Source organism: Hyla sarda, chromosome 11 (assembly GCF_029499605.1).
Source record: "Hyla sarda isolate aHylSar1 chromosome 11, aHylSar1.hap1, whole genome shotgun sequence".
Lineage (NCBI taxonomy): Eukaryota > Metazoa > Chordata > Amphibia > Anura > Hylidae > Hyla > Hyla sarda.
In genome coordinates, this window is record NC_079199.1 from 29,531,596 (window position 1) to 29,559,178 (window position 27,583).

Sequence of the window (27,583 nt, forward strand, 5' to 3'; positions counted from 1 at the left end):
TGTATTGGGCCTGGGCCCAGTCTTCTTCCTGGTGCCCAGGCCTGTTAAAGGGGTACTCCGGTGGAAAACAATTTATTTTAAATCAACTGGTGCCAGGAAGTTATACAGATTTGTAAATTACTTCTGTTAAAAATCTTAATCCTTCCAGTACTTATCAGCTGCTGTATACTTTTTGAATTTCCCTTCTGTCTGACCACAGTGCTCTCTGCTGACACCTCTGTCCATGTCAGGAACTGTCCAGAATAGGAGCAAATCCCCATAGCAAACCTCTCCTATTCTGGACAGTTCCTGACACGGACAGAGGTGTTAGCAGAGAGCACTGTGGTCAGACAGAAAATAAATTTAAATAGAAAATAACTTTCTCTGTAGTAAACAGCAGCTGATAAGTACTGGAAGGATTACAATTTTTTTTTTTAATAGAAGTAATTTACAAATCTGTTTAACTTTCTGGCACCAGTTGATTTAAAATAAATTGTTTTCCACCGAAGTACCCCTTTAAGGCACATTGCTGCTCAACATATGACCAGCCAAAGCAGGACATCACTGCGGCTGGCGATGAAATGCAGAAGAAGAACCAAGAGGCCAATATCAGCGCACAGAGAGAAACAGCGGAAGGTAAATTAAAGTCTGTGCACAATATAAAAAAATTCTCTCCCCCTGCCTGTCCTGGGGTCCTCCTGAGTCCAACTACCACCACCGCTGGCCAGGGGGACGGGGCATTATCTGCAAGGTAATTGCCAATACCGATAACGTCCAAAAACGTGAATATCGGCCAAACCGATAATCGTTCGATCCCTACCCTTAAATGGGTTATCCAGGAATAAACTTTTTTTTATATATATCAACCGGCTCCAGAAAGTTAAACAGATTTGTAAAATACTATTAAAAAATCTTAATCCTTTCAGTACTTATGAGCTTCTGAAGTTAAGGTTGTTCTTTTCTGTCTAAGTGCTCTCTGATGACACGTGTCTCGGGAACTGCCCAGTTTAGAAGCAAATCCCCATAGCAAACCTCTTCTAAACTGGGTGGTTCCCGAGACACATGTCATCAGAGAGCACTCTGGTTAAGAACAACCTTAACTTCAGAAGCTCATAAGTACTGAAAGGATTAAGATTTTTTAATAGAAGTAATTTACAACTCTGTTTAACTTTTTGGAGCCAGTTGATATATATATATATATATATATATATATATAAAAAGTTTTTTCCTGGGTGTTATTGAAAGCAGTGATGGGGTCACCCCTTAGTCATACTTCTCTGCTATTCAGGAACACCAAGAGAAATCACATATCATTTATAACCAGCAAAGATCTACATAACTACTGCATGAGAAACACATTCTGGCCAAGAGATGAGAATTCCGACCAGAGGACTCCCCTCTATTAACTGAGAATTCCATAACAGGGTTTGGAAAGGCGTGAAATATAGAAACATTTACACGTAGAATTAAAAATTTCATATGGACGTCTTCACAGAGGGCAAATTTACTGCAAAGAATCCAAAGCAAAATATGTATTGAAAAAAAATTGTGCAGATTATAATGTGTTTTTTTTAATTATTATTATTAATTACCGTATTACGGTATACAGGTTTATCGATAAATTTAACACTTGGTAATGGCAGGAGTGAAAGCTGCCCCCCTTTAGAGCAAGAAGAAAAATATACCACAAAGTTTTCTTTACACTTGACTTCCCTATAAAATATTAATATTAAAGGGTACCTCTCATCAAATAAACTTTTGATATATTTTAGATGAATGAATGTTGAATAACTTTCCAATAGCATGTTAATGAAAAATATGCTTCTTTCTATTGTATTTTTCCCGATCAGTCCTGTCAGCAAGCATTTCTGACACATGCTGGAGTCCTAAACACTCAGAGCTGCCAGCCTGCTTTGTTCACAGCCAAACAGGCTGTGAACAAAGCAGGCTGGCAGCTATGAGTGTTCTCCTTTGTGAACAAAGCAGACTGGCAGCTCGTAGTGTTTAGGACTCCAGCATGAGTCTGAAATGCTTGCTGCCAGGACTGGTAGGGAGACCCCTAGTGGTCATTTCTTCAAAGTGGAAAATTAAATAGAAAGAAGCATATTTTTTAATAACATGCAATTGTAAAGTTATTCTGCATACATTAATCTATAATATATCAAAAGTTTTTTTGATGAGAGGTACCCTTTAAAACTGTTGTGCAGTTCCTCTGTTATTCATCCTGGAAACATGATAAATGTATTGATAAATAGGCATTCCCATAGAACTGGTCAATAGGAAGTGTCACTACACACTCACCATCCTATAGTACAGTGTCAGAATGTATAGCAGCATTTCCCAACCAGGGTGCCTCCAGCTGTTGCAACACTACAACTCCCACCATGCCCGGACAGCCTTTGGCTGTCCGGGCATGGTGGGAGTTGTAGTTTTGCAACAGCTGGAGGCACCGTGGTTGGAAACACTGCAGTATACGGACATTTCCTTTCAATAAGAGGGAAGGTAATAGTTGTATATACCCAATCCGGCTGCCAGGGCATTCTCAGCCCCACACTGGCAGACCCATCTGTATACCTAATCTTCTGTATTTCTGCTGCTAATTTTCTAACAACACAAGTTTAAACTTGTAAAAAGGTATTAAAATTCCACACGATAAACACAACAATGAAGGGTTATAAGGAACATGTTGCTTTTTGCATTTCGACTGTAGTCACTGGGCTGATAGATGACAGCGTGACAGTGTGTGCGCGCAAAGGTACATACATACACAACGCTGTCATAACAACACTGCACATACAACATGAGACTGAACAACCAGGTACAACAACTTCCTTAGTTTCTTACACTGACCAAGACAAAGATTTCACAAAGGAAATGCACACAACTTGTATGTGCACATTACACACTGAATGGGATTAGGCTTTTCGTCATTAAAGCGTACCCGTCAGATCCAACAAAAAAACAATTTTTTTAAATCTATCACTCAGTACCTAATCCTGACCATGTACATCAATTTTTTGTGTGTCAACCCCCTTATTTATTTTTTTATTACACTTTTAATTTAGCTCACTAGTCTGAATTCCTCTCAAAGGGAGGGGGTGTGGCCTCACTGTGCAGGTCTCCGCCCCCTCCCTCAGTATGCTGTCTGCTCACATGTCCCCTAGCATTAGCAAAACTACAACTCCCAGCTTGTCCTCACTGACAGTAGCGGGACACAAGCTGACAGTGGGAGGATTTTTCCCCTGCACTCACAGCTGTCAATCAAGGAAGTGTGTCCATGACATAGGTGATGACTCATGGACACAGCAGGACTAGTATGTGTCCAAGCAGGCAGGGGGGGGGGCAGTTGTTTGACTGGCTTTTTCAGTATGAAATACTGAAAATTTTCTAATGAAAGCAATTTCAAAACCTATTGGTCTTGCCAGCTTTACAACATATCAAAGTTTTTGTATCTGACAGTGCCCATTTAAAGTAATCTCATCATTTCTACATCTATTAGAGCACAAAACCACATAAATGCTGTTCAGAACACCCTCTTCTGATATTTCATTCAGCTTTGTTGACAGACTTATAAAGTTGCCTTTTTACTTCTGAGCTGAGTGTCAAGGAGGCGGGGCTTTACTGCTTAAGTGCCACAGCCTGGCATGCCTTTATGTATCTCACCTCACAGCTCCTCCTTGACTTACATACAGGACCCTGTACGTCAATCGAAGAGGGGCTATGAGTAGAGAGCGAGCAAGAAGGCATGCCGGGCTGTGGCACTTGAGCAGGTCAGCCCCGCCTCCTTGGCTGAGAAATATAAAGGTGATTTTATAAGTTTGGCAACCACCATCAGCATCAGAAAAGGTACAGTTTTCTTTTATAACCTAACAGCTATCCAATGGTGCCTTCGCAGCTACCAGAGCTAATTTCCTATAAATGTCGCTGCCTGAGGCCTTGTTTTTAGCAGGTCAATTTGTTCTTTTTTTTTAGTATGGTAAGGCTAGGTTCACACTACGGAATTTCTGCCTGCAATTCCGCTTTGAAATTGCAGGTAGAAATTCTGCTTGCTAAAATGTACAGTATAGTCAATGGTTTTCCGTTCATAAATTCACACTTCGGAATTTGTGAAGCGGAATTTGTGAATGGAAAATCCACTTGGAAATTTCCGCCTGAAGAACGGCGTTGCTCATTCTTCAGGCGGAAATACTCGCGGAACACATTGCAGTCTATTGGAGACTGCAGTGTCCGCGCGGTCCTAGCGACGACTGATTCAGTCGGTGCTGGCCGCATTCCGAATCTCCGAAAAAACTTTCTGCCCGAAGATTCCGCAGTGAGAACCTGGCCTAACACTTTGGCCTGACTAAATTATTTCATACTAAGGTCATTTTACTAAGGTCATTTTAAAATGGCTGTAATATGGGCACATTTTAACAGTTTGTGTTTTGGCCACAACACCCTGACCTTTCGAGGTTTAGCTGAAATTAACTTATATCACCTTAGGGCTCGAGCACACAATGGAGCCTTGTGCATGAAGCCTTTATGACTCTTCAGTAAAGAGTTATACACCATTCATTGATATTCTCTCCTAGAAAGTTCCTCCATTTTTTTCCAGCCGAATTCACAGTCTGACAGAAAAAAAAATCCTATGTATGCTACATATGAATACTGGAAGTATATAGCAATACACTGGAGAGCCCTTACTTGTGCTCTTCCCCTAGGTGTTGGGGTTCCTCAGGGATCAGTCTAAACGTCTTGTAATTTCTCCATTGACTAATCTACCTTAGGGTGCATTCACAGCATGTTTCAGCCGGATCTGGGGGGGGGGGGGGGGAAATTTCAAAACTGGCTGCATCCCCGTGCTGTATCTCATTCATTTAAATGCGCCGAATGGAGTCAGATAGTGACTTCAGTCGGCTCCTTTTTGCACCGTATCAGGTTTTGTGGCCGGACTGAAAATCGCGGCATACTGTGGTTTTCAGTCTGGCCACAAAACCAGATATGGTGTAAAAAGGAGCTGATCAGAGTCACTATCTGACTCCGGTCGGTGCATTTAAATAAATTAGATGCAGCGCAGGTCTGGCAGGGATACGGCTGCATCTGAAACGTGGTGTAAATACACCCTTAACCTGACACTTCCATCCTTGTGGAACTACCGTATCTAGCATGCCCACTGTCTCTGTACGCTTTCACGTCCCATTGAAAATCAACCCCTACAGTTATATGCAGGGGAGAGTTCCTCTCTGATCATTTATTAATGCATTAATTCTGGTGATAAATTGTTGTTAATCTATTTATATAATAAACTAATTAAGGTGACCACAAGGACCTTGTGATCTACCTTTTTAGTATGATTGTTTTAGAATATTGTTTTGTATCTTATTCTTAGACTGTATTCTTAGACTGTAAAATCTTAAAGGGGTACTCCGCTCCTAGGACATCTCATCCCCTATCCAAAAGGATAGGGAATAAGATGTCTGATCGCGGGGATCCCGCAACTGGGAACCTCCCGCAATCTCTTCTGCAGCACCCCGTGTCATCTGGTGCACGGAGCAAGCTTCGCTCCGTGCCTGATGACTGGCGATGCGGGGACTGGAGGATCGGGACACCACGGCCCCATTCCTCGTGATTCACGCCCCGCCCCCTCAATGCAAGTCTACGGGAGGGGTCGTGGCAGCTGTCACGCCCCCTCCCATAGACTTGCACTGAGGGGGCGGGGCTTGACGGCACGATCCTCCGGCCCCTGCATCGCTCTGTGCACCAGATGATAGGGGTGCTGCAGGAGAGATTGCGGGGTTTCCCAGCAGTGGGACTACCGCGACTAGACATCTTATCCCCTATCCTTTGGACAGGGGATAAGATGTCTAGGGGCGGAGTACCCCTTTAAAAGCAGAGGTACAACAAAAATAGAAAAACATAGCCGCACATCCACCATTTGTGTCTTAAGACCAGAGCCTTCACTCCTCCTTTTTCCATATTATAGTGTAATATTGTAATGTCTGATACTTGTCTTTATTTGTATCCCCAAAATTGTAAGGGGCTGCGAAATCTGTTGCCGCTAAACATTATTATTACCTCATGCACCTCTGTTTAAGCCTTATTATTATGATTATGGTTTCTTCCAGAACAGATCCTTCATTTGGCCATGTGCACGATTCCACAGGAATTTTATTTGTCTTGGTAAATATGTTTTAATGAAATGTCCACAAACACCTATTATACTTGCTTGAACAATTTTTGATAGCTCTGCTTGATACTGCAACTTTTTTAATAGTCTCTTATTTATAGTAGAAGTCAATGTTTGATGGTCTATTTACATCATGTTGTTGCCTTCTGTTAGAGTCCTCCCAATTAGGGCTGGGCGGTATGACAAAATATGTGTATCACGGTATTTTTGTAACTTATGGCGGTTCCACGGTATATAACTGTACTCCCCCCCCCCCCCCCCCAAATTAATTATCAGCACTGCACTGTCCCCATCGGGGTAAATACTCACATATCACCCGCAAGCGCTGCCCTCCTTGTCCTCCTGTTTGTTGCGGCCCACCGGCGCTAACACTCTATACTGTACGCTGTATCCCTCTGCCCGGGCTGCAAAAGGTAAACAAAATAAACTTTAACGCTACGTCGGCCTTTCGCTCTTCCTGGGGACGTGAACGTCGGACAGCTGTCATCCTATCACCGGCCGCATCAATGTTCCGACTCGGCCTGTGATAGGCTGAGCCCACTGTCATGTAAGAAGCCAGCTGGCTTCTTACATGACAGTGCGCTCAACCTATTACCGGCCGAGGCGGAACATCGGTGCGGCTGGTGATAGGCTGACGGCTGTCCGACGTTCCCGACCCAAGGAAGCAGGTCCGGACCGAAGGGGAGTTGAAGTTTATTTTGTTTATCTTTTGCAGCCCGGGCATAGAGATACAGCGTACAGTATAGAGTGTTAGCGCCGGTGGGCCGCAACAAACAGGAGGACGAGGAGGGCAGCGCTTGCGGGTGATATGTGAGTATTTACCCTGATGGGGACAGCGCTGTGCTGGGCTGATAATTAATTGGGCGGGTCACATATGATTAGTTCCCTGATGTTGGGACAGCACAGCGCTGGGCTGATAATTCATTCCCGAGGGGGAGGGGCCAAACCGGTATTGCGGTATGGGGAAAAATTATTATCGTGCAGGACAAAAATTTGGGTATTCGGTATGAACCAGTATACCGCCCAGCCCTACTCCCAATGTATACTACCTACAGCCCCAAGGAAGCTCCAATGATGTAACTGGCCATATAAGGAGGTTATATCAACAGAGCATCCTTGAGGAAGACTATTAGTTTTCCACTCCTCTTTCCCAGCTCCCTGCAGAGCAGTAAAATGGACAGCCATCTGACATGTTAGTGGATGTGTGTAGGATCGCGTTGTAGGGGCGTATCGGGGCTCCCCTATGATCTCAAGAATTGGACTTCGGAAGCTCCTGTCTGAATGGAGTAACAGTGCACAAACTCCATTTATTGTAATTGGGGGTAGAGGATAGCTGAGTGGAGTCCCGTTCTCTTGATCGCTGCGGTGCCCAGCAATTGGACCCCCACGATTATACACTTAGGGGGAGATTTATCAAAACCTGTGCAGAGGAAAAGTTATCCAGTTGCCCATAGCAACCAATCAGATCACTTCTTTCATTTTTAAAAAGGCCTCTGCATAATGAAAGAAGCGATCTGATTGGTTGCTATGGGCAACTGGACGACTTTCCCTTTGCACAGGCTTTGATAAATCACCCCCTTATTCCCTATCACGTGAATAGGGAATAAGTAACCAATGTAGCAAAACCCCTTTAATGGCTGTGTTCCTTTAAAATGATGCCAAGGAATGGAAAACTTATGTATGCCAAAAGCTTATGGAAACCAAAAGGACAGTCCACCTGACGATGGACCTTTCAGAACATACAAGTGAAATATAGAGCAAAAAGACACATGTGCATGTAAACACCTACATAAGAGACTATACCTCAAAGAGGTAAGTAATGTGCAAGATAGAAGCACCACCAAAAATACAGAAAAAATTATGCACAAATAAATAACTAAACAAGAAATGAAAGAAAGTTAACAAAATCTTTATTAAAGTATATCATTAATTAAAAAACGATAGCACAAATACATAATAAAAACAAGGCACCGGAAAATACTACAGATGGGTAGGTGAGGACTGGAACTGAGTATAGAGAAGTAATAAATATAAATATAAATACGAGGTCAAAGGGCAATCAAAGTATAAGTCAGAGGTGGAGACGCACCAAATGGCTGCTGAACGCAAGCACGAGGGCAGGGAGAGAATAAACAAAAGGGATCAAACCCAAGGACCAGAGGGAACAAGTATGCCAGACCTTACCTACCAACCCCAACGATCGTTTCACCACTAAATGGCTTCCTCAGGGGGTGTGGCTATCCTACCTTCTCACTGGCCTTATATGCCGCATCACAGCCAATTGCATCTCATCACATCAAGATTGACATAAATTTCCCCAATCGATACATCTTAAAACATGTGCATGTAGCCTAACTATTTACATACAGCACTTAGCTTAATTTTTAGGTCCATGCAACATTTTCTAGAATAAGGTTGATAAAATCTGCACCAAGAATAAAAAAAAAAAAAGGAAAAATAAATTCAGTAAAAGTGCCCCTATAATATGTGTTAGGCCCAGCAAAAACATCTAGACCAGTGTTTCCCAACCAGGGTGCCTCCAGATGTTGCAAAACTACAACTCCCAGCATGCCTGGACAGCCTTCGGCTGTCCAGGCATGCTGGGAGTTGTAGTTTTGCAACACCTGGAGGCATCCTGGCTGGGAAACACTGATCTAGACTACAGAACCCTTTTAAAGGGTTTAAAAAAAACTTATATATATATATATATATATATCTATATCTATCTCAACTGGCTCCACAAAGTTAAACAGATTTGTAAATTACTTCTATTAGAAAAATCTTAATCCTTTCAGTACTTATGATCTGTTGAAGTTGAGTTGTTCTTTTCTGTCTAAGGCTGGGTTCACACCACGTTTTGTTAAATACGGTTCCCGTATACGGCTGGGAGGAGGGGGCGGGGCTTAATCGCGGCGCCCGCACTCAGCCGTATTCGGGAACCGTATTTAATGTATGTCTATGAGCCGACCGGAGTGAACCGCAGCCTCCGGTCGGCTGCTTTTTCGGCCGTATGCGATTTCCCAACCGCAGGCAAAAACTTGGTCGACCACGTTTTTGCCTGCGGACGGGAAACCGCATACGGCCGAAAACGAAGTCGACAGCAGGCTGCGGTTCACTCCGGTCGGCTCATAGACATACATTAAATACGGTTCCCGAATACGGCTGAGTGCGGGCGCCACGATTAAGCCCCGCCCACCCATCCTCCCAGCCGTATACGGGAACCGTATTTAACAAAACGTGGTGTGAACCCAGCCTAAGTGCTCTCTGATGACACCTGCCTCAGGAACTGTCCAGAGTAGAAGCAAATCCCCCAACTCTGTGCAGTTCCCGAGACAAGCAGAGATGTCAGCAGAGAGCACTGTTGCCAGACAGAAAAGAACAACTCAGCCTCAGCAGCTGATAATTATTGGAAGGATTAAGATTGTTTAATAGAAGTAATTTACAAAATCTGTTTAACTTTCTGGAGCTAATTGATATTAAAAAATATTTTTTTCCTGGATAAGGGTTCTGTAGTCTAGATCAGTGTTTCCCAACCAGGGTGCTTCCAGGTGTTGCAAAACTACAACTCCCAGCATGCCTGGACAGACAAAGGCTGAAATACCCCTTTAAAAGGATCATGTACATCTCTAGCAGTGCACACATGGATAACATTTCTTGACTGCATGTTACAAGCATTCCCTGACTTCTGTGTCACAATATGAGCTTTCACATTCTTCCTGTAATCTATGTAGCGGAGAATGGAGAATGACCGTAGAGAGATTTAGCATTAAAGGACGGACAGATAAAACAGCTCCTCAAGAGAGTCATTGTGTGGAATACTCACTCATACATCCGGAGGACTCACACAGCACAGATCTGTTACACAACACATCATGGACTTTTTCGCATTCTTTAAATTGTGAAAGTAAAAATACCAGAATGCCCTGAAAGCCAAAGACTGTCAGGACATAGTGGGAGTTGTACTTCTACACCACACAGAGCCACAGATTGTAGATCATTGATCAATAGCACAACATGCATGGAAGTTTAAATTTTGGGTCATTTTCAGTTTTCATTTTTGACAAAGTACATCCTTAAAGGGGTACTCCGGTGGAAAACTTTTTTTAAAAAATGAACTGGTGCCAGAAAGTTAAAGAGATTTGTAAATTACTTCTATTAAAAAAATCTTTATCCTTCCAGTACTTATTAGCAGCTGTATGCTACAGAGGAAATTCTATTCTTTAATTTATTTTTTTTGTCTTGTCCACAGTGCTCTCTGCTAACACCTCTGTCTGTGTCAGGAACTGTCCAGAGCAGCACAGGTTTGCTATGGGGATTTTATCCTGCTCCGGACATCAGGTGTCAAGACAAAAAATAAATTCAAAAAGAAAAGAATTACCTCTGTAGCATACAGCTGCTGACAAGTACTGGAAGGGTAAAGATTTTTTTTAATAGAAGTCATTTAAAAATCTGTTTAACTTTCTGGCACCAGTTGATTTAAAAAAAAAAAAAAAAAGTTTTCCACCGGAGTACCCCTTTAACTTTCAGTCCACAATTTTCATTTTGTCGCACTGCTAATATCAACAATTGTGGTAGTGGTGGCATTAGGTTACTCCAGCACCACTCCCATTAAAGTGAATAGGTCATGTACAGAACTCCCATACATTGTTGGCTCCCAGTACCAAAGCTGGCCCAAACAGCTTATCAGCAGGGGGTTCAGGGTGTCAGCACCCCAAAAATTTAATAAAACACCCAGATTTACTAAAATTGTCTATGGGTATGTTGTATGTATGTATTTTTTGTGTGTTTCTCTGCATAAAATTTACCCCCAAATCTGTGGATCTATGTATTTCATGCTGTGATCCTGATTGCTGGGGATTGACATGTCCGCCGCAGGACAGTGTGATGTATTGAGCCCCAGTCTTCTTCCTGGTGCCAGGGACCAACACGTCACATTGCAGCCAAGATAGGGGCATCCCTACCAAAGACACTGGGGGGGAGCAGCGGGAGGTAAGTTCAGGTTTTTTGTTTTAATGCCAGGAGCCAGGGCAGCATTTAAAAACAAATAAATAAAAAATAAAGTTTAATGCCAAAGTAACCCTTTATGCAGATATACCTGCGTGAAATCCGCAGTGTATACGATACATGTGAACATATTCTTATCATCAGAAAACACAAACTTAGGTGGAAAATATTTTAAAGGGGTACTCCACTGGAAAAAAAAATTTTTTAAATCAACTGGTGCCAAAAAGTAAAACAGATTTGTAAATTACTTCTATTAAAAATCTTAATCCTTCCAGTACTTATCAACTGCTGTTATGATCCACAGGAAGTTCTTTTATTTCTGAATTTCCTTTCTGCATGACCACAGTGCTCTCTGCTGACACCACTGTCTTTTTTTTAGGAACTGTCCAGAGTAGGAGCAAATCCCCATAGCAAACCTCTCCTGCTCTGGACAGTTCCTAAAATGGACAGAGGTGTCAGAAGAGAGCACTGTGGTCAGGCAGAAAGGGAATTCAAAAAGAAAAGAACTTCCTGTGGATCATAACAGCAGATGATAAGTACTAGAAGGATTAAGATTTTTTAATAGTAGTAATTTACAAATCGGTTTAACTTTCTGGCACCAGTTGATTTAAAAGAAAATGTTTTCCAGTGGAGTACCCCTTTAATGAACCAGATTTATCACAGTGGTTTAGGCTGTTTAAAGGGTACCTTTCGTCAAAAAAACTTTTGATATATTATAAATTAATGTATGCAGAATAACTTTACAATTGCATGTTATTAAAAAATGCTTCTTTCTATTCAATTTTCCACTTTGAAAAAATGACCACTAGGGGTCTCCCTACCAGTCCTTTTTTATAGATTTCAGACTCATGCTGGAGTCCTAAATCTCAGACTGCAGTCGGGACACAGACAAACTCCCTGGCAGGGAGCAGTGCTGAGTTTGTCTGTGTCCCGGCTGCAGTCTGAGATTTAGGACTCCAGCATAAGTCTGAAATCTATAAAAAAAGGACTGGTAGGGAGACCCCTAGTGGTCATTTTGTCAAAGTGGAAAATTAAATAGAAAGAAACATATTTTTTAATAATGGAAAGTTATTCTGCATACATTAATCTATAATATATTTTAAAAAAAATTTGATGAAAGGTACCCTTTAATAAATTTGGTGAACAGAGTCAAACACAAGCCATGTTGGGAAGTATCTAAAAAGAGCCTTTTTTTTTTTACATTTTTGCGCTTTTGCAATAATAAATCTTTCCCACTGTATAAAGGAATCCTAGGAGATCTCTATACAACCACTTCTCCTCGCTGACTACAGCGAATAAACGACATAATCCTGTGCAGCGTCACTTTAGCTTTGTTCTACTATGTGTGTGTTTAAGAGCTAAAATATAAAGTATAACAAGTCAGAAGCGACCAGACGTTCTTATCACAGTCATCATATCTCTCGTCTTCAGGAAATGTGGCTCTTTCCTCGCCAACCGTCTTGCACAGTTCTCTCCAGATTGTAGGAGTAGTTTGGGGGTCACATGATCTCTACAGTCCCAGCGGCTCTCATCTCATCGCAATTTAAAACCCAGACAAGGGGGACTGAGAATGCAACAGGAAATGGATTTTAAGGAAGTATGCCTCGTTCTCTGATTCTACACTAGACATGTTTTGTAGAAAAATATCCTTAAATAGAACAGATCAAACTCGCCATGTATCCACCTACATAGTCCTGATGGAGGAATTATTATGGTGACCATAGACAAATATATAGTTGAGGATTATAATTATTTTAATAACAGAGCATTCATGGCGATTCGAGATGAGCGAACTTACAGTAAATTCGATTTGTCACGAACTTCTCGGCTCGGCAGTTGATGACTTTATCCTGCATAAATTAGTTCAGTTTTCCGGGGCTCCGGTGGGCTGGAAAAGGATACAGTCCTAGGAAAGAGTCTACTAGGACTGTATCCACCTTTTCCAGCCCACGGGAGCACCTGAAAGCTGAACTCATTTATGTAGGATAAGTCATCAACTGCCGAGCCGAGAAGTTCGTGACGAATCGAATTTACTGTAAGTTCACTCATCTCTAATGGCGATCAATCCTAAATAAACAGATATTTCTCTCTATGACCAAAACAGATTTAGTACATGGCAAACCCGCTTCTGTTTTACCACAAACGGACTCGGCTTTGCAGGTTATTTTTAGCAGCACTTTATGAATTAACACCAAAAAAGAGAAAAACCAACCTACTGTAACAAGCAAGTGGGAGTGCACCAACTAAATAGGAACGCCGAAGATGTGTACCAAACAGTGCACACAAAAACATGAAATCATTATAAATCCATATACTTTATTAAATACAAAAAGTTAAAAATATACATAGAAAGGTGCAGAATACATAAAAAGGGCACTGAATCACCATGGAAGGGTAGGTATAAGTCATAAAGCAGAAAAATAACATAAATAAATGGCAATACGGGTTATGAATGCAAGGGAACCTCGGTATAAGACTATGACAAACATAAGTCAATTGGAAGAAAACAGAGCCCAATGCCTAATCAAGAATGCCAGACCATACCTACCAACCCCAACGATCGTTTCGCTTCTAAAGTGCTTCCTCAGGGGGTGACACCCCCTGAGGAAGCACTTTAGAAGCAAAACGATCTTTGAAGCGAAGCGAAACGATCGTTGGGGTTGGTAGGTATGGTCTGGCATTTTTGATAAGGCATTGGGCTCTGTTTTCTTCCAATTGACTTATGTTTGTCATAGTCTTATACCGAGGTTCCCTTGCATTCATAACCCGTATTGCCATTTATTTATGTTATTTTTCTGCTTTATGACTTATACCTACCCTTCCATGGTAATTCAGTGCCCTTTTTATGTATTCTGCACCTTTCTATGTATATTTTTAACTTTTTGTATTTAATAAAGTATATGGATTTATAATGATTTCATGTTTTTGTGTGCACTGTTTGGTACACATCTTCGGCGTTCCAGCACTTTATGAATGTAAAAACCTGTATTTTTTCCCTTGCTAAACCTGCAGAGCCAATGACAACATTGCAAATCCACTGCAATTCATGGTAAAATATGTTTGGTTTCACTGCAGAATTAGGGTGCATGCACACCACGTTTTTTGCTACACAGTTCCCATATACGGTTTCAAGTTAAAAACTGTACGAAACCGTATAGAAAACTTTATGCATTGACTTAACATTGTAAACCGTATGTCAAACGCATCATCTGGTTTAGTCTGTTTTGCACCCCATATGGTTTTGTCCGTTTTTTTACCTGTACCCAAAACCGTAGTCTACCACGTTTTTTCGTCCGGGTGAAAAATTAAACCGTATACGTTTTTTTTAAACATGGGAGTCAATGGGAACTGTATGTGCGCATGGTTCCATCCGGTTTTCACCATGAGGTTTTTGACTTTGCACAGTTTTTTTTATTGGAATTTCAATCAAACAAGTGAAACTTTATTCAAAATGGAGTGAAAAGTTAAAAACGTATATGTTTTTTTTTCTTAAAAAAACGGATGCAACCGGACCATCACCGCACAGCTCCAGTCAGAGACCACTGCCACCGCTGCCCCATTGCCTCCCCCATCCTTGGTTTTATAATTACCTGTTCCCAGGGTGAACGCTACTTCTGGCTCCGGCACCATCCTCCTGAGCTGTCACTGTGCGCACTGACGGTGACATCGCGCAGCACACAGCGTAACACAGGACCGGGCAGGAGCCAGAAATAGCGCGGACCCCGGGAACAGGTAATTATAAAACCGGGGATGGGGGAGGCAATGGGGCAGCGGTGGCGGCGGTCTCTGGCCGGGGCGGTGCGGTGGGGAGTGCGGCGCGGTGGTGGGGGGTGCAGTGCGGCACTGTGGTGGGGGGGTGCAGTGCGGCGCGGTGGTGGGGGGTGCAGTGCGGGGGGCCGGGCATTATCGGATTATTGGCAAGGTAATTGCTGATACCGATAATGTCCAAAATCGATAATATCGGCCAAACCGATAATCAGACAATCCCTACTGTGCACTTTTCACAGCAGAGGCTGATGGGTCATTTTCTATATGATAATGTTACAAAGTGTGGAGTGGCCCAGCATCGAGATGGCGGCACTAAAAGCAAAATCTGCCAAGTATTATGTTGCCTTACCCAGCCTGGACAATATAAAGTGAGCAGCAATATATACATGGGTTGCTACAGTATGTGTACACTCAGTGGGACTAATGATCTAACAACCGGTCTGGTGAATGTGAAGTGAGCGGCAATGCACACAATGCACACAATGCCGCTCAGTACTGTACACTGTACACCTGCCATGGCGATTACTTTTGCATCCAGCCTAGAAAACGTAATGTGAGCAGCAGTGCATACAGCATATGAGATACAGTATATGCATTGCTGCTGGATAAAGTAAGGCCGGGTTCACACCACGTTTTTGCAAAACAGTTCCCGTATAATTTTTTTAAAATAAAAAACTTATTCCTCAAAACCGGACTAAACTGTATATCAAAACATGTGTACAAATTTTAATCCGTATACGGTTTGAAAAATGATGTCCGGTTGCATCCGTTTTTAAAGAAAAAAAAAACGTATACGTTTTTAACTTTTCATTCCATTATGAATAAAGTTTCACTTGTTTGATTGAAATTCCAAGAAAAAAACTGTGCAAAGTCAAAAACCGTATGGTAAAAAAACGGATGGAACCGTACGGACATGCAGTTCTGTACGGTTCCGATTGACTCCCTTGTTTAAAAATAATGTATACGTTTCAATGCGGTTTTTTACCCGGACCAAAAACCATGGTAGACTACAGTTTTGGGTACGGGAAAAAAAAACTAACAAAACCTTACAGGATGCAAAACGGACAGAACCTGATGATCGTTTGGCATACGGTTTTCAATGGAGAGTCAAGGCATACTGTTTTCAATACGGTTCCGTACGGTTTCCAAACTGAAACGTGTATGGGAACTGTATTGCAAAAACATGGTGTGAACCCAGCCTAAGGGTGCTTTCAACACCACGTTATGTACTTACGGTTCCCGAATACGGTTGGGAGGAGGGGGGCGGGGCTTAATCACGGCGCCCGCACTCAGCCGCATTCGGGAACCGTATTTAATGCATGTCTATGAGCCGACCGGAGGGTTGACCACGTTTTTGCCTGCGGTCGGGAAACTGCATGCGACCGAAAACGCAGCCGACCGGAGGCTGCGGTTCCCTCCGGTCGGCTCATAGACATACATTAAATACGGTTCCCGAATACGGCTGAGTGTGGGCGCCGCGATTAAGCCCCGCCCCCCCTCCTCCCAGTCGTATTCGGGAACCGTAAGTACAAAACGTGGTGTGAAAGCACCCTAAGTGTGCATCTGTCGAATCAGGTGCTCTCATACCCAGCCTAACAAGTGTCAGGTAAGATCTTGTTCACACTGCCGCCATGCTCCGGTAAAGGGCGCTTCGGTCAGTCCGTCACAAGGACAGGAGTTGAGCGGAGACAAAAAAAAAAATACTGTATGTCCTTTTTTTCCCTCTCAGCTTCTATAAAATACCAGATCCCCGACGGACCCCATTCCAGTCAAGGGGATCTGTCAGGACCCCCCGGAGATCCGAGCCTCTCAGAGCAAAGAAAAACAGAAAAAAAAAAAAAAGGACCCTGAATTGGTGGAAGCACAAATATGGACATTTATCAACGGGTTTAGTCAGGTTTTCTTTACTATAATTGTCGCAAAATTGTCGCAACTGCGACTACACGATTTTTCGTGCGACATTTTGACTGGAAAGCGAGAAAAGCAAGTTTTCCTAAAATTTACTATGTAGTAATAATTTTAAAATGGACTACGGGTAGTCAGGTATTTATTAACTGCGACAGTCGCAACTGCGCAAAAAAAAGTCGCAACAGCGTTAAAAATTGACTAAATTTACTCCAGCTCAAACATGGAGCAGAAAAAGCTACTACCAAAGTAAAAAAGGAAAAATTGCTTACGTGAAAGAAAATTATCAACAGGCTGAAAGCAGTTGATAAATACGTCGCACATAAGCAAAAAAAAAAGTAAGGAAAAAATTACAAAAAAAAAGAAGACATAAGCGAACATTGATAAATGTCCCTCGAAGTGTGTACTTAGCCTAAGTAGCAAGGCATACGGGGGGCGAAAACATTTTAAAATGTCTGGCGGCCTGGGTGTCAGCCCCACATATATGTGGCTTCTCACATGAACGTGGCAAACGTCTATATACATCTGGTGCATCTGCGCCAAAAGCTGTCAATCTGTCAAGTCACATTCGGTATAGAACGGGGCAAAATGTGTGCAAAAAAAAAATATCAAAAAAAAAATGACTGGTGAATTTTTATTTTTTTTAAATACCTCATTGAGTTACTTATCAGTGAATCGTGCGTTCAGCCCAAAATAACAGGTTGGACCAAAAGTGGCGCAAATTCTGGTGCATTGTCTACAGTAGAGCATGTGCCAAAACTTGTACGCAAAACAAACATAGGAAGGGAGCAGGGAGTCCAGAAAAAAAAAAAAATAGACAGGAGTCCCCGCTACTGTATGTACATTGTGTGGTGCACTGCACTTTGGGCAACAGCACAGAGCAGTGTTTTCCAAACAGTGTGCCTCAAGCTGTTGCAAAACTACAACTCCCAGCATGCCCGGACAGCCTTCGGCTGTCCGGGCATGCTGGGAGTTGTAGTTTTGCAACAGCTGGAGGCACACTGCTTGGAAAACACTGGCATTGTAACTAGTGCCCGGCAGGAGTCAAGTCTTGGGGGAAAAAAGTGTGGGAACTCACCCATGATTTCCACTCAAGGGCTAGTCCTACAGGACTCCTGCTAATGGGAACCGTTCTCCTGCTCTGGAAAAAGTGCAGGAACTCCGTTCCTGAACGACTTGAGCCCTGATAAATATTGTGCCCCCCAAAGTGAGAGGTACAAAGTTTCTAGAACACAGAGCCGGGTCGTGTGTCACATAACGCACAGAACCGCAGCATAAACGCAACTTACCTCTTGCTGAGCGGTCTCACCCGCAGCGCTACCCTGACATTGGCCATTGTGGTAACTATTGAGCCTCATGTCCTGCTCCAGCCTCCGGTCCTCGCCATGGCCCCCGGTACAGGAGTCGTTCTCCTCCGCTCGGAGTTACGGGGTGTGATTCTCCACAGTCCAGGGGCGTGGAATATTACAATAACAATCCACAGCCCCGTCCTCAGACCACGCCCCCCCCCTCTCTTCTGCGTTTGGTTCGGTCCAGCCCATTAGGGAGCTGCCACTTTCCAGCAGATAAAGGGGCGTTTCTGGTATTTGCATGAGGAGGATTGTAATCAGTCGTAACCAAGAGACTGCTGCGTCCTCTTCTGTGTCCTGTCACCAGGGGTTTCCTCATGTTCTGTGAAGTTGAAGACTTAGTTGTACTTTCCATGAAAGAGTATGAAATGTCTAAAAAAATGTCTCCTTTATGAACAGAAAAATTAAAAAGAAGTCTCGAGCACGTTTGAAAGATAGTTCTGGCAACTTTTATGCCAGAATGGGGCCTAATTTATGAACTCCATTTTGGAGATGGGATTGCAACATTTAGGCCATGTTCACACCTCGGAATTCCGCACAGAAATTCCACTGCAGCAGAATCCGTTTGAATTTAAAGGAGATATCCAGTAGTGAAAAACGTATCCCCTATCCTAAGGACAGGGGATACGTTTTAGATTGCGGGGGGTCCGACCGCTGGGGCCCCCGTGATCTTCTGTACGGGGCCCCGGCAGCCCGCGGGAAGGGCCTTCGGCAATCTCCGACTCTGCCATAGCGCAGTATTGAGGGGGCGTGTCGGCCGCCGGTTCGTGCGGTGGTGACACCCGCTATCTGGTCCAGCGGTTGGACCCCCGCAATCTGAAACATATCCCCTATCCTTAGGATAGGGTACGAGTTTTTCAGCACTGGACTACCGATTCTTCTGCACTGTGCACACTACAGAAAATCTGAATTCCGTGTCCGCAGAAAGAATGAACCAGTTCATTCTTTCTATGGACTCCGCATGGAATACAAAGCCAACTATGAGATGGCGCATTCCTGTGCGGTCCTAGTGCCTGCATATTGTGCCAGCGCCTGCAGTCTGCAGAAAGATTTTTGTCTACGGACATTCCATAGTATAAACATAGCCTTAAAGGGGTATTCCAGGCCAAAACTTTTTTTTTATATATATATCAACTGGCTCCGGAAAGTTAAACAGATTTGTAAATTACTTCTATTAAAAAATCTTAATCCTTCCAATAGTTATTAGCTTCTGAAGTTGAGTTGTTGTTTTCTGTCTAACTGCTCTCTGATGACTCACGTCCCGGGAGCTGTGCAGTTCCTATGGGGATATTCTCCCATCATGCACAGCTCCCGGGACGTGGCATCATCATTGAGCAGTTAGACAGAAAACTTTAGAAGCTAATAACTATTGGAAGGATTAAGATTTTTTAATAGAAGTAATTTACAAATCTGTTTAACTTTCCGGAGCCAGTTGATATATATAAAAAAGGTTTTGCCTGGAATACCCCTTTAATGTAGACGTTCGTTTTTTCCTCCTACCTTCTAATAATCATAACGCTTTCAATTTTCCCCCTACAGACCCATATAAGGGCTTGTTTTTTGCGCCACCAATTGTACTTTGTAATGACGTCAATCATTTTATAACAAAATATAAGGTGAAACAAAAAAAAGTTATTTGTGAGGAGAAAGTAGAAAGAAACAGCACAATTTTGTAACTTTTGGGGGCTTTCGCTTATACTGAGTGCACATTTCGGTAAAAATGACGTTTTCTTTATTATTTATGTCCATACGATTACAAGGATACCTGATTTATATAGGTTTTACTTCCCCTGTGCCCGGGCTGGTCTCCCACTGAACATCATCATTGTCGGCCTGTAAACAGGGGTCAACAGGGACCAAGGAAATGTCACCAGCGGAGTGCCAGGGCATAGGTGAGGTCAGTGCACTGCTTTTTTTTATTTTTTTTTTATTTTTTTTTATCATTATTATTAATATTTTTCCACACCTGCAGATTTTGAGGTGGATCCATAATTTATCCAATGAAAAATTAGAAACACTAGGACTTAATTGTATACGTTGTGGATTTTACCAGCACAAATCCCGTAATGTGTAAAGTAACAATTAAAGGTATGTTCACATGGGCATCTTTCCTGCGTATTTTCCACACTGGATGCTGCTACAATTGACTGCGATCAGTCAGCGGAAAATGCGCAAATTTGCCACTGTTGCTGATTTTCTAAGGAAAAATCTACAGTAAATGCACCTGTGTAAAAGTACCATGAGCTTAGGTTATCACTTTGCTTTTTTTGGCATTTTTTTTTACCTGAAAAAACACCAGTGGTTTTTCCAGTGGTTTTGCGTTTGTGTTTTTTTCTGGCATTTTTTAATGGTGTTGGTGACTGTCTTCAGGGTTCCACTCCATGGGCATCTCTTCTTTCCTCCATGGCACTTTCTGCGCCACTCTCAAGTACTGGAGCCCAGACTGCCGTCACTTTACTGACACTTCACTATAGTATCGCATATGATAGGGAATAAGTGTCAGATCGCAGGGGGTCCGACTGTTAGGATACCCCGCTATCTCCTGCCCTGCACCCTGCTCCTCCCATAAATGAAGCTGTGTCGACCTCCATGCATCTCTAAGAGAGAGCTGGAGATACACGAAAGCTGCTCTTTTATAGAGATGCATGGAGGGGGCGTGTTGGCCATCGCTTCTTGCTGTGGTTGTCACAGCTACTTTCATAGGGAGAGCCGGGGCACTGAGCAGGAGATTGCAGGAGTTTTTTTTTTTTTTTTTTTTTACACCTTTAAAGGGGTACTCCGGCCATAAACATCTGGGGGGGGGGGGGAATGGGTTGGGGCACAGCGGCGGACTTGTTGGGACTTTGGCGTTTTTAAGGAAAATCTTGGCGTTTTCCTTCCATAGAAGTCTATGGGAGTGAAAAAACACCATGTGGGTTTTAACTTTGGCGTTTTTGGTGCTAATATAGGTGCATGGCTTCAAATGTGCTACCTTAAAGGGGTACTCCGGTGATAAAAATCTTAATCCTTCCTGTACTTATTAGCTGCTGAATACTACAGTGGAAATTCTTTTCCATTTGAAACACAGAGCTGTCTGCTGACATCACAAGCACAGTGCTCTCTGCTGACATCTCTGTCCATTTTAGGAACTGTCCAGAGTAAAAGGGAATCCCCATAGCAAACATATGCTGTTCTGGATAGTTCCTAAAATGGACAGAGATGTCAGCAGAGAGCACTGTGTTTCAAAAAGAAAAGGATTTCCGCTGTAGTATAAGATTTTTTAATAGAAGTAATTTACAAATCTGTTTAACTTTCTGGCACCAGTTGATTTAAAAAAAAAAAAAAAAAAAAGTCTTTCACCGGAGTACCCCTGTAATGCTGCCTGGAAAATGTTCAAGGCGCATTACATATGGAGTTTACACACCTCCAAGTATAAAATGTAAACAACAACAAAAAAACATGGTCTCAAATGGCTGGAGGTGCTCAACCCCAAATGCGGTTGTGCATTTATACTGGGGGAGCAGATCCTGCCCTTGTAGTCCGTTGCTAGGGGCGATCCCCAGCATAAAAATGCATACAATGGAGGATGCCTGCAGCGGACTACAAGTGCCACAATAGAATCCTACACCAGATAGACAGTGTGGATGTGCACCTAAATTCCTGTATTGTAGTAGTACTATTACTCCCAGCATGGAACACACTGTTCCATGATGGAAGTAGTAGTACCTGTACTAATCGACAGATCGCCCCGGGTCTGGTGCGATCCTTCTGTATAATTTATAGAAGCGGCCAGCCGCTCTTCTATGGTCCCCTGCACTGCTGTATATATATATATATATATATATATATATATATATACATGCCTATTCATATTTCCCGCAGAGAGCTGTGATTGGCCAGATGGTTCCAGCCAATCACAACTCTCTGTGGGAAATATGAATAAGTGTGTACATACGGCAGGGTAGGGGACCATAGAAGAGTGGCCGCCCGCATCTATACGTTATACAGGAGGATCGCATTGGGTGTCAGAAGTGACACTCGCTGTGATCTGTCTATTAATGCAGGTACTACAGCTCCCAACATGGAGAAGATTGTGCTCCATGTTGGGAGTAGTAGCACCTGTAGTTAAAGACAGATCACAGCAGGTGTCACTCCTGGCACCCGATGTGATCGTCCTATCTATTGCAGAGATGCGGAGCGGCTCTGTACATCGTTCGCATCTCTGCACTGTACTCTGGCTGGCCAGTGATATGAATAGAACATCACTGATTCATATTCCCTCTGAGAGTGGTGATTGGCTAAAACCATCCGGCCAATCCCCACTCTGGGCGGAAAATATCAATGAGTAAGGTGAATATCTATTCACATCACTGGCCGGAGTACAGAGCAGAGATGCGAGCGATGTATTGAGCCGTTCCGCATCTCTGCAATAGATAGGACGATCGCATTGGGTGTCAGGAGTGACAACCGGGCCGATCTTTTTATTAGTACAGGGACTACTACTCCCATCATGGAACAGTCTGTTCCATGCTGGGAGTAGTAGTACTAGCTAAAAAAATAAATAAAGAATAGAGAAAAAAAAGTGAGCACACTTTATTAAAAAATAATTAACATTTTGCTATAAAAAATAAAAATGTTGTTAAATAAATGTTTTCCTATCCCTACTGCATCTTTTTTTTTTTTTTTTTTTTATACCCAACAAATTTAGAAAAAAACACCAAAGGGGCCAAAAATGCAATTTCCACTCAAAGGCAAAACAAAAAACTCCAGAAAAAAACACCAGAAAAACTGCCAAAACGTAGGAAACACCTGTGCCAGTTTTTCTGGCGTTTTTGCTGGCGTTTTTTCTAGCAAAGAGGAAGTTGGGCAAAATGTGTTCACAACTAAATAATTCCTGCTACCAGGGGTGTAGTTATAGAGGTAGCAGAAGGGGGCCTAAGGGGGCCCCAAAGCACATCTGCCTCATAAGACAGCAGTACATTAATTGGCAAATGGGGCCCTGTTGCAGATTTTGCATTGGGGCCCTGAAGCTACGCCTCTGCCTGCTACTGCATGTAATCTGTAAATATACTGCAATATTGTACCTGCTTTGCCACAGCAGGTTTAAAGGAGTAGTCCAGTGGTGAACAACTTATCCCCTATCCTAAGGATAGGGGATAAGTTTGAGATCCGACCGCTGGGGCCCCCTGCGATCTCCTGTACGGAGCCCCGACAGCCCACGGGAAGGGGGCGTGTCGACCTCCGCACGAAGCGGCGGCCGACACGCCCCCTGAATACAACTCTATATCAGAGCCGAAGCGCTGCCTTCGGCAATCTCCGGCTCTGCCATAGAGATGTATTGAGGGGGCGTGTCGGCCGCCGCTTCATGCGAAGGTCGACACCCGCTATCTGGCCGGAGAGCCTGGCCCCCGTACAGAGAGATCGCAGGGGGTCCCAGCGGTCTGATCCCCCGCGATCTCATACTTATCCCCTATCCTTAGGATAGGGGATACGTTTTTCACCACTGGACTACCCCTTTAAGAGCTTTTTCAACTCAGTGCTTGAAAAAGAAAAAGTATGTTGCTTGTTTTACATACGATCTTGTCTAATTTTCCTTGCAGAAAAATTCACACACACACACAATCATTATTTCAACATTTGCTTTAGTTTATCCATTTGTTATAAACATTAACAACAACAACAGAAACAGCACATGCTATGTGACCACATTTAAATACACGCACAGGCCTATAATCTAAAGATAACACAAAATCTAAAATAAAATGCTAGCTCGCTGCGCTAAATAAATGCATTTAGTGTGAAAATTATATTTTGAACAATTTTACAGCACCCTCTTGTGGTACAGTTTCAGAATTATACACTTCAAGTGAATTACCTATGACAGTGGTCCCCAAACTGTGGCCCTCCAGATGTTGCAAAACTACAATTCCCTGCATGCCTGGACAGCCGTTGGCTGTCCAGGCATGCTGGGAGTTGTAGTTTTGCAACATCTGGAGGGCCACAGTTTGGGGACCACTGACCTATGACATGCACAGCGAGCACTTTTCTGGCTTTTTCCAAATCCCTGGGTCAGGCTCTGATATGGACATACAGGTGAAACTGGAAAAATTTGAATATTGTGCAAAAGTCCATTGTATTTAATGCAACTTAAGAGGAAAGGAAGCATGAAGTGCTCCAAAATCTCCATAATTATCACAATTATGACAAGTGACGGCTTGAACTATCTTGCTTTGCATGTAATGAGTCTCTCTCATATATTAGTTTCACGTTTTAAGTTGCATTACTGAAATAAATGAGCTTTGCACGATATTCACATTTTTCAAGTTTCACCTGTATACAGCAGACGGTTCTTTTGAAACAATAATGAAGACTATCTAGATAATTGTACCTTGCCTACCTGGTGTCTAGGGAATACACACTATTGTTTGAGTTTCTAGGGCAATGTCACTACTTCTTTAAAATTGGGTTGGGCCCCAGTGCAGTTAAAGGGGTTGTGCGCTGCCCTGCACTTCGGAGGTCCGCTCACAGCTCACAGTGTGCGGGCTTCCGTGTTCGCAGCCGCCGGGCGTGACGTCACGCCCGGCCCCTTCGTGACGTCTCGCCCGGCCCCTTCGTGATGTCTCGCCCGGCCCCTTCGTGATGTCTCGCCCGCCCCCTCAACGAAAGTCTAAGGGAAGGGGGCGCGACCGCTGTCACGCCCCCTTCCCATAGACTTTGGTAGAGGGGGCGGGCGTGACGTCACGAGGGGGCGGGCGAGACGTCATGAAGGGGCCGGGCGTGACGGAAGCCCGCACACAGCGTTCGGAGTAATGAACTTCCGGACGCTGTGAGCGGAGCTCCGAACTGCAGGGCAGCGCACAACCCCTTTAAAGGGGTTCTCCGGTGCTTACACATCTTTTCCCCTATCCAAAGGATAGGGGATAAGATGCCTGATCGCGGGAGTCCCACCGCTGGGGACCCCCGGGATCTTGCACGTGGCACCCCGTTTGTAATCAGTCCCGGGGCGTGGTCGCTCCGGGTCTGATTACGGGCGATCACCGGGCCGGCGGCGTGTGACGTCACGCCTCCGCCCCTGTGTGACGACACGCTCCACCCCTCAATGCAAGCCTATGGGAGGGGGCGTGATAGCTGTTTAAGCAGTTTAATGGAACTCTGGTACTTAAAGGAGTACTCCAGGGGGAAAAATTTCAAATCAACTGGTGCCAGAAAGTTAAACAGATTTGTAAATGACTACTATTAAAAAATCTTCCAGTACTTATTAGCTGCTGTATGCTGCAGAGAAAATTGTGTAGTTCTTTCCAGTCTGACCACAGTGCTCTCTGCTGACTCCTCTGTCCGTGTTAGGAACAGGAGTGGTTTGCTATGGGGATTTGCTCCAGAGAGTACTGGGGTCAGACTGGAAAAAACTATACAACTTTCTTTGTAGTATACAGCAGCTGATAAGTACTGGAAGGATTAAGATTTTTATATAGAACTAATTTACAAATCCGTATAACTTTGTGGCACCAGGTAATATGAAAACATTTGTTTTCCACCGGCGTTCTCCTTTAACTTCTTATCTGTCCAGAATGACGACCGCTCCCTGCACGGAGCAGTGTCGACCACCGCATGTAGCTATCAGCCAGAATAAGCTGCTGGCTTTGTCTTTGATGCTCTGATTCCTATACACTATATTTGGTCCTATAAGTCCAGGTGTACAGGCGCTTATGCTGCTGGAAAATATTGTGAGATATAAAAAGGTTATCAGTCTTGGGGCTTGTTTACACGGGTTTGTTGTATTGCGTGATCACAGCATGTTTCCCGATGCAAGTTTAAATGTGGGCGGGCACTCCGTGGCAGTGTGGTGACCCAGTACAGAATCACATGTTCTCCTGTACTCCTGCCTATCCTGTGTGGCAGATGCTGTTCAATGTCAGTCATGGGTCCCCTCTCCTCAGAACTCTCTATATTTCATAGTCTAATGTACTGCCATATAAGGGTTAATGTAATCGTACTATCTATGTACCTGTTGCCTTAAATATATTGTTGTCAAGGGGATTATGCAGTGGTGAACATGTGACTTATCCGGCCAATGGGATCTCTCTAAATTCCTCCCATATATAGTGAGGTCAGGGTTCAGCTCTCTCTCTTGAGTCTTTGATGAGATACAATTTGGTGAAGAGTGAAGTCTGTCTGTGAGGTGGATCTGAAAGGAGGCCTGAGGCCTTAATCCAGCAACCATGCATCAACTACAAGTTAAAGGGGTACTCCCGTGGAAATCTTATTTTTTTTTTTTAAATCAACTGGTGCCAGAAAGTTAAACAGATTTGTAAATTAGGGCGAAAAATGCAAGACCCAGCGGTATGAAAACTTCCCTTTTATTGTAATCCAAGTTAAAAATTTGACATGGGCGTCTCAAATACAAACAATAAAACCTCCTGGACAATCAACATGACGCGTTTCAGGTCATGTGACCCTTCATCAGATGCACATTCCAGCCTTATGGCCTTAATTTAAAGTCGGACATCATTTTGCACGACTAAGTCTGTTTTATCTTTGTAGCACACTCACAATTGGAAAGGTTTCTCATGTAATCTTTGTTCTTTTTTCATTTATTTAATTTTGTTTGTTCTTATGTAACAAAATAAACGTATAATGTGTATTTGTTACTATGTGCACAGTTGGGACTGGGAAGAGTTCTTTTCACTAAGCAATTAGGGATTAACAAATGTTTATCACCTGATTCACTCTGCTGGTTATAAAACATTCTACTTCTCCTAATCCCATCATGCATCTGATGAAGGGTCACATGGCCTGAAACGCGTCATGTTGCTTGTCCAGGAGGTTTAATCGTTTGTATTTGAGACGTCCATGTTGAATTTTTTACTTTGATTACAATAAAAGGTGAAGTTTTCATACCGCTGGCTCCTGCATTTTTCGTCCTGAGTTGGAGGCTTCCATTTGCCGTGTGGAGGATCGGGTGAGCTGACATTCCTTGTATATATTTATAATATTTGTAAATTACTTCTATTAAAAAATCGTAATCTTTCCAGTACTCTTTAGGGTATGTATACTACAGAGGAAATAGTTTTCTTTTTGGAACACAGAGCTCTCTGCTGACATCTCTGTCCATTTTAGGATCTGTACAGAGCAGCATATGTTTGCTATGGGGATTTTCTCCTACTCTGGACAGTTCCTAAAATGGACAGAGATGTCAGCAGAGAGCACTGTGGTTATGATGTCAGCAGAAACCTCTGTGTTCCAAATAGAAAACCATTTCCTCTGTAGTATTCAGCAGCTAATAAGTACTGGAAGGATTAAGAATTTTTAATAGAAGTAATTTACAAATCTCTACCTTTCTGGCACCAGTTGATTTAAAAAAAAAAAAAAAAAAAGTTTTCCACCGGAGTACCCCTTTAATGACAGAATATACATGAAAACGTGTTACCCATGG

General features: G+C 43.1%; 1 protein-coding gene across 2 annotated transcripts in view; it reads right to left on the reverse strand.

The window, feature by feature from the left end:
- Positions 1–27,583, reverse strand: part of STARD9 (StAR related lipid transfer domain containing 9) — a 196,253-nt gene that overhangs the window by 139,154 nt on the left and 29,516 nt on the right. The window contains exon 1 of one of the 2 annotated variants that reach the window (XM_056545833.1): positions 18,112–18,259. The exons of the other annotated variant lie outside the window; for it this stretch is intronic. Within the exon in view, the coding sequence (XP_056401808.1) occupies positions 18,112–18,158 (47 nt within the window). The 5' untranslated portion in view covers positions 18,159–18,259. Of the gene's footprint in view, positions 1–18,111; positions 18,260–27,583 lie in introns of those variants that run through there. 2 annotated transcript variants of the gene reach the window in all.